General features: G+C 39.9%; 1 protein-coding gene across 3 annotated transcripts in view; it reads left to right on the forward strand.

The window, feature by feature from the left end:
• The window catches only part of LOC148037434 (uncharacterized), an 86,822-nt gene extending 70,317 nt beyond the window's left edge, over positions 1–16,505 (forward strand). Inside the window, exons 11-13 of one of the 3 annotated variants that reach the window (XR_015690651.1) lie at positions 14,068–14,174; positions 14,270–14,349; positions 16,235–16,505. Coding sequence is in view for 2 of the 3 variants with exons in the window: in XM_087676369.1 (XP_087532495.1) it covers positions 14,068–14,139 (72 nt within the window). In the remaining variant the exon portion in view is untranslated. Of the gene's footprint in view, positions 1–14,067; positions 14,175–14,269; positions 14,612–16,234 lie in introns of those variants that run through there. The other 2 variants (XM_087676369.1, XM_087676370.1) reach the window with 2 other exon arrangements.
• The last annotated feature ends 5,706 nt before the right edge of the window (positions 16,506–22,211 follow it).

The following is a 22,211-nucleotide window of genomic DNA, read 5'->3' on the forward strand; positions in this document are numbered from 1 at the left end:
AGATACTACCTAGTGCTTGTCTAGGATAACTTCTCACAACTTTTATCTTTGGCGCTCACTAATATTTTGGGGTCCCATGTCCCATGCTGTGACATAACTAACTTGCAACTCACATGTGCAAGTCACATTTGCACATTTGATTAATTCTTTAATGAAATGCTAAGAAAAGCATGAAAATTTCATGTACTTGTGATACACAATGAAACCATCTCTTGCACTCCTCATAAAGTGATCAGTGTAGTAGTACATCTTTAGTGGAAGAGGCGATTTAGGTAAAGTCCATGTATCCTGTATATGCAGCTGGTAAAGGTCATGTCCATAATCAAATTTCTCTCAATGTGGGAGAGGTGTATGAAAGGGAAGTCAGGGTCATATTGAAAGGGGAGGAGGGGGGAAGTGTTGGGTTTCACTCATGCCTACGCTCACAGAGGATTGTTGGTGATCTTCAGTAGGACATTGGGGCACTTTTTACTCTCCGTATGAGATGTTTTTTCCCCTAGATTTTGGGTGTGAACACCCATTCTCTTACAACCCTAAGGTTTAAGGGTTGTACTTTGTACGTGCACCTTACACTTCAGATTATTGCATTGGGTGTCGTGCTCTCACACTCTACACTGTCTACTCAACTCTCAACTGAGCTTTGATTTCTTCGTGTTCTCACAGTTGGTATCGGAGTAGTATTCTGCTTAGCTCAGCTTCTTGGCCATCGCTAGTGAGCCGTCAGCTCGCAGCTCTAGAAGTCTTGGCATTGGCATTCAGCAACAGGTGTTGCAAGCCAGTCTGTCTTGCCAGGTAGTACTAGATCTGCCCCCCAGTGCCCCTTTAGCTGGAGCCGCCCAGCTTCCGCTCAGTTAGCCAGTGCCCTTTTAGCAAGAGCCGCCCTGCTCTTGCTAGCAGTTAGCCAACGCCATTTGCATTGGGACCTTGTGCTTGCCTGCCTGCCCTTGCGCCTTGACCTGCTCCTGCGCCTCGACCAGTACGCGGCCCGACTGCCCTTTCTGCCTGCGACTTGGGCGCCACTTGTAACCTGCGCCAAATCTAGGCTGGTAGCCAAGGGCTATGCACAAAAGAAAGGCATTAACTACGAGGAGACATTTGCTCCTACCTCCTGCATGACTACCATTAGGTCTATGGTTGCTTTGGCTGCTCATTATAGATGGACTGTGTATCAGCTAGATATAAAGTCTGCATTTTTACATGGGGAACTTCATGAAGAAGTGTATGTACAACAATCCATTGGTTTTGCAGTTGAGGGATCCAAATACTTGATCTGTAAGCTGAAAAAGGATTTATATGGCTTGAAACAAGCTCCTCGAGGTTGGTATGCAAAGATTGATGCCTTTTTACTCAGCCAAGGGTTCATAAACAGCTCATGAGAGTCTATCCTTTACGTATGTAAAGAGGGAGGATGCTTATTGGTAATTTATCTATATGTTGACGATCTTTTGCTTACAGGGACACATGCTGATCAGATTTTAGTATTCAAACAAAATTTACTGCAAACTTTTGAGATGTCAGATTTGGGGCCTTTGCACTATTACTTGGGCATTCAATTTATTCATGATGCTAGAGACATTGGTTTATCACAGTCCAGATACATTGGTAAACTTCTTGAGAGGTTTGGCTTATAGGATTGGAAGCTAGTCTGTACACCAATGGAACATGGAGTGAAGTTGTCATTGCATGATGATAGTGACTTGTTTGATATACACATATGCTCCAACAGTTGGATGCCTTATCTACCTATGCAACACTAGGCCGGACATACGATTTGCAGTTTTAGCCCTGAGCATATATATGCACCAATCACACATGTCACATTAGCAAGCTGTCAAGCGTGTTTTCACTAGGATTCTTGGATTGCTTTATGCCAAGGGGGAACCATTGCACTTGCATGCTTATAGTGATTCTAATTGGGTTGGCGATTATGATTCTCGTCACTCCACTAGTGACAATTGTTTATTTCTTGGCTCATCTTGCATTTCTTGGCTTAGCAAAAAACAATCCATTGTTGCCACATCGTCATGTGAAGCTGAATACAAGGCAGCTTTCACTACCACAGTTGAATGCGTATGGCTTAGACGCTTGCTAGCTGATTTGGATGTATTTGTCACGGAGCCTACTCCTTTGTTCACTGACAATTAGAGTGCCATTGTAGTGGCACGGAACCCAATGCTTCATGTACACACAAAACACATTGAGATCCATTATCACTTTGTCAGAGAGAGGCTACATGCCGGAGATATCATCCTTGTCTATTGTCCTACCACTAGTAATGTGGCAGATATCTTCAGCAAAGCTCTTCCTCGTGACAAATTTGAAGCATTTCGCAATGCTTCAAATTTGATCTCCTTCGGTAGATAACCCTTGTATTTTGATCACTCTTTACTCCAGGGGGGTTTGTTGAGTTTCACACACCCTACGCTCATAGAGGAGTGTCAGTGATCTTTAGCAGGACACTGGGGCACTTTTTACTCTCCGTACGAGAGGTTTTTTTCCCTAGGTTTATTCCCTTTATTTTATGCGTCTATGTTACACAATTTTGGGCACTTATCGTGTTTCATATACTTCCGATGTGAGCACTCTCTTAAAACCCTAAGGTTCAAGGGTTGTTCTTTGTATTTGCATCTTACACTTTAGATTATTGCATTGGGTATCATGCTCTCACACTTTACACTGTCTACTCAACTCTCAGCTGAGCTTCGATCTCTTCCTGTTCTCACAAGAAGGTTGTCCATGTTGATCTTGTATCCCATGAGTCACTACTCAACCTGTGCATACCATGAAGTCTCATGTCCTGCATGAGCTAGTTGTCTAGAGGCCTCGAAGGCTCTCTTAGGTAGTCTATTTGGATGCATGTTGTGTACTCTGTGTATGAAGACAATGGTTTGGAAAAGGGTCTCCATCATTATGGAGGAGGCAACAAATTTGGTTCTAATGATGTTATGTTGTACTAATGGTTTGCTATATTTGTGAAAGCATGGTGATGTGTGGTCTCTGAATCTGTCCATAGGTATGTAGCCATGTTGAGGGTCCAAATAGGTGCACCATATATCATGGCTGGTGTGACCAATGCCTTTGGATAGCCATCTCGGTGTGTGGGGCTCTTGGAAGAGTGACACTCTGTCTCCATCATGGCCAATGTTGCGTATCCTCTTGTGAGTCGCTCTGTGGTTGCTTATGCCATGGGGGATCTCTCGGCCGATCATAGTATCCGGAAATGGCGTTTTAAGGACTTTGGAATCCACCTTCTTCTCTTCCTCCTCTTCCACCTCTTCCTCCTCTCTTTCTTATTTTCTTTTCTATTTTTAAGTTCTTTTCCTTTCTTGTTTTCTTCCAAGTTCTTCTTCTTTCATCCCTCTTCTTCTTTATTCTTCTCCTTCTCCTTCTCCTTCTCCTTTTTCTCCTCCTTCTTTTTCAATCTTCTTTTAAGTTCTTAACTTCTTTTCAAGTTTCCATTACCTAAACATGATATTGGACCCATTTTGGACGTACGTTATGTTGGGGTATTTCACTTACGTCTCACTTACGCCTACGCTCACATAGGAGTGTCGATGATCAGTAGGACACTGGGGCACTTTTTACTCTCGGTAGGAGAGGTTTTTTCCCCTAGACTTATAGTCTTATTTTCGTATGTGCTTATGTTACACACTTACGGGCACTTACTGTGTTTGTGTTTGGGTGTGAACACCCCCTACAACCCTAAGGTTTAAGGGTTGTACTTTGTACTTCAGTTTACACTCTTTCAATCTATTGCATCGGACGTAGTGCTTCACTCTGTTCTTCACTCTCATACTGTCTACTGCACTTTCAGCTGCACATCGATCCTCTCCCCCTCTCACATTTGGTATCAGAGATGAGCTCCTAATTGCAGTGTGTAGTCCCGACCGCACCTGCGCCTCTGTACTTGCCTGTTCGTGCTCCTGCTGTACTTGCCTTGCTGCTGCAGCTGACGCTGCTCCTGCAGCTGCCACCTCCTCAGGCACCTCCAGTCCCTGCGCGCGCCACTTGTATCTGCGCATGTCCTGTACCTGCACGCGCCTTGTACTTGTGCGTGCCGACGCTGCTCCTGCAGACGCCGCCAGTCCTGTGCGCGCCATTTGCGCTTGTCCTGTGCGTGCCACCAGCGCCTGTCCCAGGTTCGCCATCGGTTGTTCTTCCACGCGCCGCCACTGCCTCGGGATCTGTGTCCGCCATCAGCCAGCTGGAGTCAACCTGCAAAGGAGGTAATTTTTTTCCTTTTTTCCAGATCATAGTTGGATACAGGAGTCTACACAGCATTGAGACACGTGTCTGTGTCTGGGACACATTGGATGCAAATTTCGGGGTACATTTGTTAGAAATTTTTGGGGATTTTGCTGATACAGTGTTACAGACAGCTTTGAAAGAGTGCATCTCAGCACACTAATTGCAGAAATTTATTTGCTGCAATTTTTGGAAATTTTTAAATTTCCAGCTTGTCCTGCTTCGACATTGCTCTATTGCCTTGTTGGTGATTGATAATCATGGCAAATCAGGGAGGAGATGTCTTTACCTATGTATCCAAGGAGGACAGATTGGATGGTAATAACTATTCACTGTGGTCTTTCATGATGAAGAATGTACTAGTGGCAAAGAATCTTTGGGAGTATGTCAGTGGAGAAGAAACTAGACCTGGAGTTGTGGCTCTAGTTACTCCTCCTCCAGGAGGACGTGCACAATGGGCACCTCAGCCTGCTGCACCTCAGCCACTTCCTCCAAGAACTGCAGCTCAAAAAGCATGGGATACACGGGATGCACAAGCTTTGTCGCTGATTGCTTTGGCAGTTCAGCGGTCTATCATTTCTCACATTCGTTCAGCAGCTTCTTCACGAGAAGCTTGGCAAACTTTGGAGCAGATGTTTGGAGGTAACAATGAGACTCGCATCTCTTTCTTAAAGAAAGAGCTAGAGACATTGAAAATGAATGAAGGTGATCCTATTCAGGATCACTTGAATAAAATTCAGGACTTGCGAGAGCAGCTCATGAATGTTGATGAGTTCTATTCGGATGCACAGATGATATCCACCACTTCGGACTCATTACCTCCTTCGTACTGGGCTTTTCATACGGCCTTGAACCTCACCATGAGGATTTCCATGCGGCCAATCACTTTTATTCAGTTAGTCAGTTTGCTTCTAAAGGAGGAGTAAACAAGACGGAATAGTGGTGTGGATGCTATAGTCTATGAGCAGGCCTTTATGGCTAGGCAGAAGGGCAAAAACAGCCAAGCGAAAAATGGTCCGTAGAGTTTTGGTACTTCAAGCACTTCACAGATAAGTTAGAAACAAGGAAGCACGCAAGCCAAAAAGGGTAAATGCTATTATTGCAAGAAGCCAGGCCATTACATCATTGAGTGCAGAAAGCACATTGCCAAAGAGAAGGAGGAGTCAGGAATGTTTGTTTTTGATGCTCCTTCCACTGCTAGTGAGTCCGCGTCTTTTGTTGCAGACAGGGACTTATTGTTTTTACACATGCAGTTATGACACCTCTTGGGCTGATAGAGCATTTAGCTCTACTGAAGTTGCAGATACTTGGTTTTTTGACAGTGGTGCTTCTCGGCATATTACATCTCGCGGAGATTTATTTGCTTCTGTTGGTGCACCTCCAGTTGGCAAGTCTGTACAGTGTGCCAACAATGCATCATACCCTGTTGGAGGTATTGCGGAGATTATGCTCACAGCCATTGATGGCTCTATTCTCCATCTTCAGGATGCTTTGTTTGTGCCCGGTATAAAGAAGAATTTGCTCTCTATTTCTTCTTTGGCACGTTGTGGATTGCAGGTCACATTTGATGATGACAGATGCATGGTTAGAGACAAAGAACACATGACTTTGGTCTTGACAAGCACTTTATGTCATGGGCTATACGAGTTGGATGCTCTTTCAGTTGATCAGTCTCCGTATTTGACATCCACTCTTACTCTTGCTATGACACAGGCATAGTTATGGCATGCTCGTATGGGACATGTGAACTTTGGTAGCTTGATGCTTTTACAGCGTACACAGATGTTGGATGGATTACCTCCACTGGAGAGACCTCTTGAGCACTCGTGTGAAGGATGTATTTTGGGGAAAATGCATCGTTTTTCGTTTCCCCGAGATGTTGCTTTTAGAACAACAACCAGATTATAGTTAGTGCATTCAGATGTATGTGGGCCTATGCAGACAAAGTCATTAGGAGGATGTTACTATTTTGTGACTTTTATTGATGACTTTACTCGTTTTTGCTGGGTCTACAGTTTGGTGAAAAAGTCAGAAGTGTATGATGCATTCTTGGCTTTTGTTGCACTTGTTGAAAACCAGTTTGGTTGTAAACTTAAGACTCTTCGTTCGGACCGAGGGGGGGAATACATGTCCTCTATGCCGAATTCTTTTTTGAAGCAGAAGGGCATTGTCCATCAGTACACTACTGCTTATACTCCACAGCAGAATGGGGTGGTAGAGAGGAAGAATCGGTCACTCATGGAGATGGCCAGATGTATGCTGAAGGCAAAGAGCTTGCCTCACAGTTTTTGGATGGAAGCCGTCATGTGTGCTTGCCATGTTTTGAACAGATGCCCTACCAAAGCTTTAAAAAACATTACACCTTTTGAGGCTTGGCACAGCCGGAAACCTTCTTTTGGACACTTTCGTACCTTTGGGTGCCTTGCATATACACATATTCCACAGGTACTCAGAAAAAAGTTGGATAACAAGGCTGTTAAGTGCATTTTTACGGGATATAGTAGTGAGAGCAAAGGCTACAGACTCTATGGTCCTGTTTCTAAAAAGGTTTTTGTCAGTAGGGATGTACTTTTTGATGAAAAATCAGAATTATCCCTGGCTGGATTAGACACATATCAGGTTGCCCATGATGTATTTGAAGGGCTGCTGCCCATTACATTTGGTGATTCAGTTGGAGTTTTAGCAAGTGAACTCAATGTTCAGCCAGTTGCTCTTTAGAAAATGCAGTAAATCAGCCATTGGCTGATTTGAATATTCAGCAAAGTGCTGAAACTGAAATTCAGCAAGAGCTTATACACAGTCAGGAAACAAGACAAATGCCTAGATGGTATTTAGAGACTAATGATAGTCATTTGGATGCACCCTTGGCTAGTCGTACTAGAAGGCAAGCTCGTATGCATGATAATGCACATACCATGGAGTTTGTTATGGCAGCAAGCACCCTTGATGATGAGGCGCCTGAATGTTTTGAGGATGCACAACACAGTGTGCATTGGATGGCAGCAATGCAAGCTGAATTGGACTCTATCACTAAGAATCAAACTTGGGATTTGGTGTCTTTGCCATTTGGGAAGAAAGCCATTGGAACAAAATGGGTCTACAAGCTAAAAAGGAATGCAGATGGATCCATTGACAAATACAAGGCAAGACTTGTAGCTAAAGGCTATGCACAAAAGAAAGGCATTAACTATGAGGAGACATTTGCTCCTACTTCCCGTATGACGACCATCAGGCCTATGGTTGCTTTGGTTGCTCATTATGGATGGACAGTGCATCAGTTGGATATTAAAACTGCATTTTTACATGGGGAACTTCATGAGAAAGTATATATACAGCAGCCCATTGGTTTTGCAGTTGAAGGCTCAGAACACTTGGTTTGCAAGCTAAAAAAAGCATTATATGGGTTGAAACAAGCTCCTAGAGCTTGGTATGCAAAAATAGATGCTTTCTTGCTTAGTCAAGGGTTCATAAATAGCTCATATGAGTCTACCCTTTACGTATGTAAAGAGGGGGGATCCATGCTGATCATTTGTCTTTTTGTTGATGATCTCTTGCTTACTGGAACACATGTTGATCAGATTTCAGCATTCAAACAAAATTTGCACCAAACTTTTGACATGTCTGACTTGGGTTCTTTGCATTATTACTTGGGCATTCAGTTCATACATGATGCTAGAGGTATTGGGTTATCACAGTGAAGATACATTGGTAAACTTCTTGAGAAGTTTGGCTTATAGGATTGCAAGCCAGTCTATACACCAATGGAACCTGGACTAAAACTGTCATTACATGATGATAGTGATTTGTTTGATATACACACATATGCTCCAGCAGTTGGATGTCTTATCTACTTATGCAACACTAGGCCAGACATACAGTTTGCAATTTCAATCTTGAGCAAATATATGCATCAGCCATGCATGTCACATTGGCAAGCTGTCAAGCGTGTTTTCTGTTACGTGCAGGGTACTAGATCTCTTGGATTACTTTATGCCAAGGGGGGACCACTGCAGTTACATGCTTATAGTGACTCTGATTGGGTTGGTGATTATGATTCACGTCACTCCACTAGTGGCAATTGTTTCTTTCTTGGCTCGTCTTGCATTTCTTGGCTTAGCAAGAAACAATCCACTATTGCCACATCGTCATGTGAAGCTGAATACAAGGCAGCTTTCACTACCATAGTTGAATGCGTATGGATTAGATACTTGTTAGCTGATCTGGATGTATCTGTTACGGAGCCTACTCCCTTGTTTACTGACAGTCAGAGTGCCATTGCAGCGGCACGGAACCCAGTGTTTCATGCACGCACGAAACACATTGAGATACATTACCACTTTGTCAGAGAGAGGCTCCATGCAGGTGATATCAGCCTTGTCTATTGTCCTACCACCAGTAATGGGGCAGACATCTTTACCAAAGCTCTTCCTTGTAACAAATTTGAAGCATTTTGCGATGCTTTAAATTTGATACCCTTTGGTGGCGAATGATCCTTGTACTCTTGATCACTCTTCACTCCAGGGGGTTTTGTTGGAGTATTTTACTTACGCCTCACTTACGCCTAGACTCACATAGGAGTGTGGGTGATCAGTAGGACACTGGGGCACTTTTTACTCTCGGTAGGAGAGGTTTTTTCCCCTAGACTTAGTCTTATTTTTGTATGTACTTATGTTACACACTTACGGATACTTACCGTGTTTGGGCGTGAACACCCCCTACAACCCGAAGGTTTAAGGATTGTACTTTGTACTTTCAGTTTACACTCTTTCAGTCTATTGCATCGGGCATAGTGCTTCACTCTATTCTTCACTCTCATACTATCTACTGCACTTTCAGCTGCACATCAATCCTCTCCCCCTCTCACACGTTACTCCAATCAAGGGATACGAGGGCTCTAGTAGATTAAAGAAGTGGTAGTTGTAACTATTGTGGATCGGAGAATTTGAGGAACATTTCTCGCATGAAAGACCACTTGACATGCATTCTTAACAAAGATAGCAAGTCTTGCACAAATGTGCAAGCGGAAATAATGGTAGGTTTCCATCTTTGGTGCTGAAAACATATGGGGATTAAACTACAAGAGGATGAATCCTCTCATCCAATACTACATAGAGGTGATGAAACACAAGGAGGGTAAGAAGAGACTAGTGAGCCTAGTGGTGCTAGCCAAATTGGAGGTGTTAGTGACCCATTAAAAAAAATGTATCTATATTTGTATCGGATCCTAGTGCAAAAAGGACTTCATTGCAATCTTCTAGTGGTGGTGGGCAAAGGGGCTCCTTACATGGTGCAAGTGTCTATGCAGGACTTTAGAGGCAGGTTATTGTGGAGACAACTAGGGAGCTCACATGCTTATTTATTATGTGTATCCTTTTTTTAAATTACACATCAATGGGAGAAGATGATTAGGGTGGCGAGCTACATAGGGTGTGAGTGTGGTAAGGCTCCCTTGTGGATGCATTACATAGATGGGAGCTTTGAAAGAAAAAGCCATCAATAGAAGCTCAATTGGAGCCCTTGAAAGACACATATGTGAAATATGGATGCACATTTTATGTGATGGATGGTCGGATATGCATCGAAGGGATGTATATAATGTTTTAGGGTCTTCACGCAAATGCACCATATTCATTAAGGCTATTGATGCCTTAGTCTTAATTTTTATCATCATAAGAGCTTTCATTTGAAAACACATGCAACAGATCATCATGGACATAGGAGTCCAAATGTGGTGCATGTGGTGACAAATAACGGAAGCAATAGTATGTCCATGGGATGTATGCTTGAGAATGAGTTTCCTAGGATAGTATGGACTCCATGTGCATCCCATTGCCTTGACTAGCTCATTGAAGATGTTAGGTAAATATCTTGGTGGATGACATCTTCAAGATAGAAACAAGCATGGTAAGATTCATGAATAAGAGGCCATTCATCACTAGTATGTTTCGAGCCAATAACACACTTGAGCTATTGAAGCCCTTTGCCACTAGATTTTCTTATATGTTTATTGTATTAGAGAGGTTAATACAGTCTATTCAAATTTAATATGGACCATTGCACGCCAGGAGTGGCTCACATGGAGTGACAGAGTCTCTAACAGCTCTTGCTTTTAGACGTAATGTTTTGAATGAGAGTTGGTGGGTCGTGGTAGAGACATTGCTGAAGAGTCTCACTCCTATTTACATTGTCTTGTGCATCATTAATATGGAGGGAAATACTTTAGGTCTTCTATATGAGTATATGTATAAAATTGGTAAGGCCTTGCTTTGCAATATTTTTTTCCGACAATAAGTTATTGTCTAAATTTTACAAATGTAATATGGATAATTGTTTAGTATTGACGACTTGTTAACGATTATTACAACTTCTAACTTATTTTATCTTATCGATCATTCATTGCTCTTAAGTGTTGATGAGATTCACGTAGTATGGAATGCAGGATGGGATTGCTAATTTCATTGTGTATGCAAACAGATAAAATTAAACTAATTTGATTTACTAAGACTTGCTTCTTTGCATAGGAATGATGTAATTCAGTGTGCTTTGTGGAAGCATAAAAGACTAGATTCTTTACATCTACCAAATCAAGATGATTATAAATATAGATAATGGTAGGAGACGATCGATCAAAAAGTTATCTAGGAAATGTAAACTCTTCATATGTAGATTTTTCCATGTACGTAGCTTTACACATAAATGTCCATAATAGACTGCCATTCCCTTAGCCATTGTATGTATGAAGCATCAAGATGAGATCAAAATCCATTAGTTGACACTCTAGTGTTACGACAATCTATCCATTCAGAATCACAGAAAACATGAGACTATTTATCAAGACTATGTAAATACGATAAATGGTACATAACCTTGTGTACCTTGTAGGTATCAAAAGATGCTCTTCACAGCTTATCAATCTTGCAAACCTAGGCGGTTCATAAACCTAGCCTTATATGCGATGTTGCAAACTTCACATTCGAAATTATACGAGCACCTCACGTGGGATGATCTAGATATGATGAGGAGAGCAGAGAATAATTTATGGACATTCCACAATCATTTTCTTCATTTTGGCCGCGATCCATAGCTAGGCTTTAAGAGATGTAGCTTCAGTCTATCTCTTGGTGGGAGAAGTATGACAATTGTGCTTCTACTTTGGGATGCGAGTCGTAACTTTCGTGTTTTAAATCATGATAATCTAATGTATTATGAAACCTACGTTTTATAATCTATTGCCTACTTAAATGTTAATTTTGTGGCTTGCCTATTAGTAATTATTCAATCTCAATCTCTTAAATTTAAATAGAAACGCATTGTTATTCGTGTCCTCTCACAAGATTGTAGTTTAAAGCTTGGCAAGAGAAATTGGAGCACAAGGGTCTTTTTCCACACCAAAAAGAGAAACAAGCTTACAATAGTCCAATTGAAGCATTTAGTATTCTGCCATTGCAATCTTCAGCTTCTTGAGAGGACCGCTTTGTCTCTCGAGCCTTGACAAGTAATGAATCATATTCTATATAATTTAATCGTATTATATATAATTTAACTTTTAAACCTTGTCATTGCTTGGTAGTCGGATTGTAAATTATAATATGTGTAAATATTAAATATATTGAAACTTCTCTTGTATCTGTGTCACTCGCAAGTGAATGTTGATAAAATTGATATAGAGAAGGTCCGTAATATCCTAGAGATATCATAGGAGTGGGATATCTACGTTATCCTCTATGAGGAGCTATTGCCACTAGTTCATGAGACTCGTGCACAGAGGAGGGTTAGAGTGACTGGAGTGAGGGCCACACGTGGCCGTGCAACATAGCCAGAGTTAAAGCTAAAGTTTGAGGTTGAGGCTAAGATTGCTTCATGATCTTCTCGATTAGGGTTCTTGGAGTCGGATGAGGAGATGATACACGGATCCTCAGAATCTAGATAAGTCATAACTCATGGACACTGGAGATTGGATTCATGATACCTCAGGAGTTAGTTTAGCATTCCAATTGCCAGTTACTAGTCGCCAATGGCATTACATATGTCATAGGTACGCAATGATATCAAGATTGTTCATTGATGTTGATACTTATTACTTAGTAGTTACTAGTTCTCATTGGACTTTGGACAGATCATTCACATAACACATTTACGTGAATCTTGAATTTACTTATTATGCAACTTGGTTTCATCCTTTTTGATGTCGGTCTTTAGATGATTCATGAGTTCTAAATTATAATTCATTTTGTTGTTTAATGTCTTGAAAGATGAGTCTTAATTGTGTTAAATTGTCTTAACCATTGAGTCTTCACTCATGATATGTGTAAGGAATTATGATTTCGATCATATGACATGAAGACTCAAAGTTTTATATGAAATTTGGATACATGTTATAGGCATTGATATATTAACATATACCCACATAATAACATATTTATTTTAGTGTACAATCCGAAATTTCGTTTTCTTGCTTCCAAAATTTTGTCAAAACTTTGGTTTTTTTCGTTTTCATTTTTCCTGTTTTCGAAACTCCCCGTACTATGCGGTCGATGTAGTGAATGTGATCTCTAAGTAGATATATGAGTCCACAATCTCCACCTATCTTGCTCCTAGGGTGAAGACTGATCTCCTCTTCACAGGGGCTGATGTGTGGAAGGTTAGGATCTTGGTTTTTGTAAGATTATCTCTCAATCTGCACTGTGTAAAAGTCATGAGGGGCATGGAGATGTCACCATGTGGTTCCTCGTCTACATGGAAATGGAAATAAAGATGTGGTTTAGGCAAGGCTTGAGGGTGAGTTGCGTGTGGTCTGTTAGAAACAGACATATGGTTCTTGGGTCATTGTGGTTAAATGCCATGCTCGTCAGGAAGTCTGTTTGACTTGTGTGCATCCGACTTCTTATAATGTCACTTAGATTTTATTCTAGATCCCAATTGTCTTAGGTGCTTGCAGGTGGGGGAGTTGATAAAGGTGTTTCTGATCTACATTGAGGTTTGCTGCCTGTGGCAGATTGTTGATATCTAGGGATGCTTTCCATCATCAACAGCAACAATTCTTTTCTTATGCATCGATTGTTGGTTTACAAAGGGCAGATCTTGTGGATGTAATTCATAGTGAAATGAAGAGATTTCAGGCTGCTAAATCTGTGGATATAAAAGGGAAAGCAATGATTTATTAGTTTTTTCCCTCTTTGCTCATCATAGAGGGATGTGGCAAGACAAATTTATTCAATTACGGAAGTCTAAATCTCGTGTGGCCACTATATCTTTTGCATATGTGATGAGGCCTTGATTCATTTTTTCATCTCATGCCCTATTGCGAGATAGTTTGGAGCTTTGTTTCCTGTGTGGACCTCGATGACACAGCAATGAATGGCCATGCATTCTTGGCTCATGGGCAAGATGCCTTCTTTGACCACTTTGTAGCCAAATCATCCTTGCCTTTTCCATTTTCTGAGATGGACTGCTCTTTGGCACATTTGTTGTACCCTCAATACCTTTATTTTGGTTCGGTCTTGGGTGATTGTGGTCACGTGGCCAGTGTTTGAGGATTACTATTATGGCAGGTTTCTTCCATAGTTTCAGCTGATCTGGTCCTTTCTGAAGTGGCTGCTCCATGGTTGCATATTGTTCGTTCCACTACTGTTGTGCCCCCCACATGATATGTGTGTGTTGTGTTTTGGTAGCCTTTTCGCTTTACTTATGGTTGCTGTGATTTTCTTTTGCTGGCCAGAAGGCTTGATGTAAATAGTCTAATTTAACTTAAGGCTCTTCATGAGAGAGAGAGAGAGAGAGAGAGAGAGAGAGAGAGAGAGAGGCTTGGTATGCTCATGTCAGGCACAAGAGGCATTTCATCAAGTGCGTCACATACGTCAAATATGCCATGGGAGAGCGACTTTGCCATCATGATGAGTTATTGCTAATACTTGCTACATGTAAAAGAGGTAATTCATTAAATTGATGACCAAGTGGATGAGTTGGTTGCGGAAATCTGCAAGGCAACGCGATCCTACTTGATACATTTTTTTGTCTGGTGCAGAAAGCGGAGACTGGTTTGGAATGCACAACCCTGTGAAGGGACTGTAGTTATCTGAATCTAGTGCAGTCAATGAGGAGAAGGTGACTTGCTGTGCTTGTTTTGTAGGCGTGTATTGATTTTATGAATTTTGCACTTGTTTTCCCTTTAAGCAAAGAAGGATGGTTACTAGTGCTCATAACAGAGGCTTGTAATATTTTTGGGAACCTGTATTTGTAAATTTTTTGGGAAGCTATATATGTGATTTTCCACTTGAACAGATGATATGTGCAGATGTAACTAAAATTATGTTTGCACATGCTGGTTTTACTGAGTGCACACTGAACACTTTTTTGCTGAAGCTACGAATATTCACTTATGAATGTTTTGGTTTTCTCCAATTAACAAAATATAGAAATAAGGTGAAGAACTTCACTAAGGACTGCCATTATCTTGAGTCCTACAAGTATTGTAGAAGTATTAGAGAATAAGAAAATTTTACTTATGTAAGTTGCAAATGTATTCTTTAAAAGCACAAATGCAATCTCATATCCATACTTCAAAAAATTGTCAGAAAATGCGTCCTTCATTTGAGGCTAAAGCACAAAAGATACTTTTTTCTTCTAGACAGTTTTGTTCAATCTACTTGTACAGAGAAATCCTGTCAAAGCATTGAACATTGCTTCAAGGCTCAGTGGCTTTGCCCTTCTACTGGTCATAGCTAAGTATTTAAGCACAAAAAAAAGTAATTTCAAACCTCTTTTTTTCATTTTTGGGGGGAGCTAAAGCACTAGTGAAGGGTAAAAAGCGAGAGTTGACATGTTTAAGTAGAACTAAAGCCAGCCATGAATCAGCTTGATCTGTTCTTTAAAGGGAAAAAGGAGTCGTTATATGTTGCTTTTCAGTTAGTCCGTATGTCACTACTTGATATTACAACTTGTACACTTTCCTTGACTTTCAATCTTATTTTGCTATAGTAGTCCAATTTATTGAAAACTTATTTAACAAATGTGTTAAATCATTCTTGGAATTGGGTTTGGATAATGTGTTGTTTGTACTACTACCCAATTCTTCGAGGCAATCAGGAAATTGTATGAGGCTGATATGTTTAGAATGGATCTTATACTGAGTTTGTATTTTTTACAAACCCCTTAAAAAGGTTGCTACTTCAAAAAATTTCTCATCTAGGCATTGCTAAGAAAGGAAAAATATGTTTTCATAATACCTTGAAAAAGAAACATGTCCTCTTAGTGGTAAGATGATTGCTAATAGAGACATTCCTAGTGGCAACTTGAAGTTAAGCATTTGGGAAGATGCTCATGGACAAACTAGTATCTCCAAATGCCTTAGGAAATGAAAATTGAGGGGGAACATGCCTTGCGCTAGGCAAACCATTCTATCATGTGCAGTAGGTCGAAGGATTTCAAACTTGGAAGTTTGGGCAGTGAAGGCATGGAGCCTTCGAGGTTTTATATCGAGATTGTTGATACTACCAAAGGGTCAAGTGTTTGTTTGTTTGCTAAGGAACTATTGAGGATATAGACCCTCTTAAGTTGTGAAGAATGGTTTTTGTTGAGGAATCTACAATTCTGACATTTATAGCACCATTTTTCCAATGGGATGTGGGTAGCTAAGTCTTTCAATTTAAATATCATTGTGACTTGCTAGTGAGTTAGCTATCATTTTTCAAATGTAGGTAAATGAAGATGAGAGAGAGAGAGAGAGAGAGAGAGAGAGAGAGAGAGAGAGAGAGAGAGAGAGAGAGAGAGAGAGAGAGGAAATGATATTTTACGAAAAAAAGAGAGAAAATGATATATTAATGTCTGGAAAGGGTCAAAATGACCTGTGAGACCATGAGTTATAATAATCTATATGATAGTATAATAATTTCTCTCTCCCTCTCTCTTTCTCTCTCAATGTTTCCTCTTTTCTAGTGTTTTTTCAGTATATATTCATGTAAATACTAACTCTTGCTATTGTCTTTTGTAGATATAAATTTGGGCAAGATTGGATAGGTGCTCATTTCTTTCTCTCTCTCGCGTACTCACATACACTCTTTTTCTTCCTCTTTGCATTTTCCCTTTCTACTATCTTTACAATAGCGTTTGATGCTAGTTCTAACTTAAGGATCAATTGTTATTGCAATACTAAACACAAGGTGAAGTAGAGATTATGTTGCTCAATTTACATGTAAATCTATCAAATTTAGTGGTGTTAAAATTTATTCATTTAATTAGTGACTTATATGTTTGATGGGATTGATGTTTTCTTTTGTTCATCATTTGTAATGTGTTTTGATCAGCAACGATTTAATCTTATCTTCAACAGATCATCTTATATGTAAATTGGCTCTATTTTGTATTGCTTCTATTTATGTAGTTATCTAGATATTTTTTGTTAAAAGAGATTCATATAGATATTTTTGTTAAAATGGATTTATGCATGTATTGTACAAGGTTTAGTTGAAGCACATAATTCTCGATCTATGAATTTGCCAGAAGTTGACGGTTCAAAAATCCTCTGCTTTATTGGTCTTGTGTGTCCATTCGGATCTGCATACCAATTGACAGTGATTTATGAAACTCTTGTATCACATCATCCATATAACACATAATGTGTTGAGTCATAGAATATCTCGTGTGTCAATCCAATGTGACTATTAAGATTTGCATGTCATGTGGCTGTTATCTTTGTAACAACTACTCTATAATATCCATGTTTCATATAATGTATTGAGTCAAATCAGACTCCTATTCATTATAATGAAATTTATTTTGACAAAATTTTATGAGCATTCTTGTGTTATTTTTTTCATTATATTTCATGTAAATGATATGATTAAAGTGATGATTTGAAATTGAATCTATACCTTGTGTTGATGTACATATTCACATGCGTTTCGACATCGATGTTTGTGTTTATTTATAAAAGTGTAAACATCTCTTAATGTCATGTTAATTTGTATGGCATATTGGTGATTACTAGACATACTTAAAATGCTTATTATTTAGGGATTAATGCATACTTCTTTACATCTAATGTCTAGATTATAATATTTGAGAGAAGAATAAGCATTCTCTCGATAGAAGTACGTAAACAGAAAAGATGCAGAAGGGAATTGGATCACTGATACGTATTATTGTTCGTCTTGGATACATATGCGTCCAAGTATGAAGGGAGCTTTTAGGGTGAAAGTATCTGCAATTACAGATGTATCAAAGAACCGGAAGGGTAAACTTTTGACTCTTAGACAAAGGAATGTTGATTCTCACCTTGTAACAGAGGTATTTGTATAACATACATTCATGCAAAGACAAATACATATTGCACCCATTGTGTCCTTCCAACGAAACATTGCAAACAATAATTATTTGCAACTCATTGAGTATGAGAAATTTCATGATATCTATGTAACTACTTGTCTCGTATTTACAGAATTATACCATTCGGATTGTTGTGAGTGGCAAAATATCGAGAGTTTGATAGGTTCTTTCAAGTGTTATCACCTCGAAATTGGTAGATTCCTCTTTGAGGGGCGCATAGCTAAACAACTCACAGAGAACCTTGTTTTTTTCTATGATTCCAAGTATATATTTCCCAAGGGGGATTGAGAATATGAAACCCTTGAGTCTATGTACATATCGAATCTCCATAGCATAAAATGGCCATTGTGTAGTAGCGATATTTTGCACATGTATAGCACAAAAATTTTAGCAAACATATTGAACTTTATGAAGCCAAGCACGGACTCAAAGAATGTACATTTAAGTTGGTTCATACCAATTGCAATTCTTGCACATATGCTCAAGGATCGTAAGGGTTTGAGACGTACCAAAAGCACGTACGTTATAAAAAGTGCATCGAAGGATTATGTAACAAGGATTCTCGGAAAATGACTCACCGTTCTGACACAGTGGAGTGTCGAATCACAACAAGGAACATTCTTAGGTAAATTTTTTCTCTTAGTTGACTATTATCTTACTTTCGGATGGATTGGCTAGCTTTCCTTTTCAATTACAGGTACTTTGTCACAAGACAGACTTTATGCCTAGTGTTCAAGTATTGTAGATGGAGGATACTCAAGGATAAATGGTTGTGTCTTGATTAAGACATGTGTGGAAGTGCAGCTGCGTATGATATTATCATTTGTGAGGGCTGCGAGTCTCAAGTGTTGCAAATAGAAGATGATTAGCCCTTGAGTATAATACACCAGGAAATTACAATATTAATGCAGAATCCACCTGTTAGCTTCTATTTTAAACTAGATGGTAGGAAAATTAGAAGCTGAGTTGAGGTTGCTGTTACTAGTGGAATGTGTGTGGCTCAACATATTTTAGAAATTGCAAAGTCTCTCTAAAAATCCCAACACTATAAGTTGTAATATCCAACACATGTAATTTTTGGATTTTTTGGCCAATAGAATATTGTTGCTTGCAAACTGGCAATATTTAAAAATTATAGTATTTATGAAAAATCATACACTTGCTATAAACTTTCCACATCAACACATGTACATATGCATGTAAACTTTACAAAGAGGTAAGTAAAGCAATAACTGAATATCATATGTGAACATCCCTTAATTGTTTAAAACTTAAGGTTTAAGGTAGAACTAGTTTAGTTCTTGTTTCATTGTTTCATTTCACATTTTCTCTCTTCAACTCTTTATATCCACCACATTCCTCCCACCTACTACGATGGAAGCTCGCGTACACTTTGACGAGTGGATCCACAAGACTATCTTTGCTAGCAAAGGTGACGAGATATTTCAGGTTTTCTATAAGAACTTCAACCTTGAAAGTGTGCTCTCATCGCTGGATCCCCTCCTTTAGGTTTTGGAAGACTTTGTGAGCATCATTGCTACTTGCACATACTCCATCGAGCGATCCGACATGACTTGGGTGCCTTTGGAATAGCTCAAGGTATTTTGAGCAGGGAAGAATCACCAAAAAGTGGTGAATAGGTATCTGACCCACGTGGATCCTTCACACAGAGTATGCATTGTTCCCATGGGCAATGCACCAGGTATAATACATTGGGATCTCGTGGAGTGTGATTGCGCATTGGTAATTTATCTCCTTGTATTGGATATACCCTTAGAGGAGGAGAGTGATGAAGATACAACTCCATAGGTTTTTGCTATCATATACATGGGAGAAGAGCCGATTGAAGAGCTCATAAATGTTGTTGAAGAGGAATATAAGGTTGTGTCAGGGCTTTGATGGTGCCATCTTCTTTAGAATAGCCACAAGTCAAAAAACCCAACCTTGCCTTCTTAACGCCCATTGAAGTAGATGGTGCACAATACTTTGCTTCTGTCAAATGTATTGCAATACTTGGAAATGAAGGAAGAAGAGTTGTTTTCCATCCTAGTCAATGATTCGATGAAAGACATGATCGATTATGATTACATGGATGTGCATCCGACGATAGAAAATATTAGAAGATATGATGGCATAAGCTTAGATACATTGAGTGCCATCATAGCAGCACATGAGCATATTACCTCAGTTGAAGAAGATTACCTTGTGCCGGATGCTGAATTCGAAGCACTACAACATGATCTATTTGGTGGACGAAGGCCCCAGCTTCCTACTAAGGTGTTTGTAGATCCCTTTCCCCAAAGAGGTGCCTCACTGACACACCAGGAAATGAAGATACAAGATGATCTGGAGAAGGTGAGATTTCTAAATACATATATTTTTATGTGACAAAACTTGACGGTAGGGTGCATCGAGTCCCTTAGAGTCCACCAATGAGATCTTGGCAAAAAATGATGCATGTAGGCTGCCCTATTCGAAGCTCAGAAAGTGGCCCCATATGTAAGACTTTGGATAGATGCATGCATTATTTTTTGCCAAGATCTCACTGGTGGACTTTGGGGGACTCGATGCATCCTAATGTTAAGTTTCGTCGCTTTCTGATAACTGTAGGTTAGTTGCAAAATATATTGTTTGATTTGGCTTTGTCATTCAGGATATAGTATATATAGATGAGTTTGCATCAAGAGAAGGAGGAGCTTGGCATGCAGATCGACGGAAGGAGGATTTAGCTCTAAAGGAGTACATTGGCAATCTCGTTGCAGACTTGGTGGTTTTCCATGAGAAGTGCTCACCACGAGGGCAAAAAACAATCATGAAAATTCGATCTTTGACCAAGTTTGGAACTTTTTGAGCAATACCATCTAGCTTGGAGAAGGTGGTGCTAGTCAAGAGGTCAAAGCTTCTTTACTTGTTTGACCAAACGCGTGGTGGAGCAATGTGGGTGCTTGCTACATTAGGTGACATTACTAAAGTGTCAGATTCGCTTCTCTTAGAGAAAGAGCTAAAGGGGGAGCGTGTCATTTTTGAAGCAAAGAAGGAACTTCTATTTTCATAGGAAGCTGGCCCCTCCTGTCCATTGATAAAAAGGTAAGGAATGAATAAGAGTTCTTGTTGGCCATCGGCTTTTTGTATCTGCCATCACTATTAGCCATCGCATGTATTTTTCTTGATGAATATAAATATTTTACTTTGTCCCTATAAATAAGTATTCGATTGTGCATAGGCAATAACGTAACTCGTATCCATACGTATTACTACTTTTGATGTGCACATACGTTAAACAAAAATTAAGAGTCGTGTATTCAAAGAAACAAATCAAAACTAACTTTAGTCAATTATTTGAATTTAGTACACATTGAATGATATATTATGTGTGTGTGTGTATATATATATATATATATATATATATATATATATATATATATATATATATATATATGGCAGAGCATACAAAATATTTTGGCCTTCCAAGATGCTATGGTGCTAGAACACTCATTACAAAATCTTACATCATTAGTCTCATAACTTATGGAGAAGTCCCCTTGCCGTTTTGAAGCCGAACGATAAAGTTCATGTCTTTATCTATGATTGTGATGCGCTTTATATGGATGGCCGGTAGTTGTGTATCATCGAACAAGTCGATGAGAAACCCCTCTGCAGTCGTTTGCAGAGCCTCCATAGCTGCAGCAGCCCATCTTTCTGTTGGTGGGCCATCGCGCACTCGCACCCAAAATCTTCCCATAGCTGTAGTAGTCCACCTTCTTGCTGGTGGGCCATCCCGCACACTTGCACCCAAAATCTTCCCATCCCTTTTAACTCCAAGTCTTGCATGACTTCTTGAACAACCTTATGAAAAGATATTTTCGGGATGAGAAGCTCGTATCCACACTGGATTCTCCTTATCTCCCAAAGAGCGACAGTGCTCAGCTTCCATCTTCTCTTCTTCTGTGGTGGTCGTTGTACTCTATGGGGAGTGCCTGTTGCTATACTAGAGGAAGCTCCAGCTTGTGCTCTAGGTGGTGGGCCTTGGCGTGACGCCTTCGCCTGGCCAAAACGGCGATACGCTTACTTGGTGTATGCCATGCAAGCTCGAGGAGGGCAAGATGGAGACGAGACAAAGGTTGGGGGTGTGAGAATGGAGGAAGCAAAGAAAGCAATATGTGAAAATGAGAAGAAGAATGAGCTTTTAACCCATTTAAACCCCAAAATCGGGTTAATGCAACTTCATATGCACTGTCTATCGTGTGATTGTAAATCCATAACCTTGTATTGGAATGTGACGAAACTTCACACGTGCACTCGTTAGGTGGCCAAGAGCCCTTTTTTTTTGGAAAAAAAATGCTTGCAGACCCCTAGTCCGAAGTCTGGCGTCTAGAGCCACTTTCCTTTCTAGATGCCAGACTTTAGTCTACAGACTTTAGACTAGGGGTTTGCAAAGGAAAGTGGCTCTAGATGCCAGACTTTGGACCAGGGGTATGCAGGCATTTTTTTTTCCAATAAAAAAAAAGGGCTCTTGGCCATCTAACGAGTGCACATGTGAATTTTTGTCGCATTTTGATATAGTTTAGTATTTTAAAAATTATCCCATACCAAAATTATGGATGGATTGATAATCAAGAAATCAATATTGCGACTACTGGCCC

This window comes from Lygodium microphyllum, chromosome 4 (genome assembly GCF_053477565.2).
Source record: "Lygodium microphyllum isolate KBCC chromosome 4, Lygodium_microphyllum_v1.1.10, whole genome shotgun sequence".
NCBI classification, from domain to species: domain Eukaryota; kingdom Viridiplantae; phylum Streptophyta; class Polypodiopsida; order Schizaeales; family Lygodiaceae; genus Lygodium; species Lygodium microphyllum.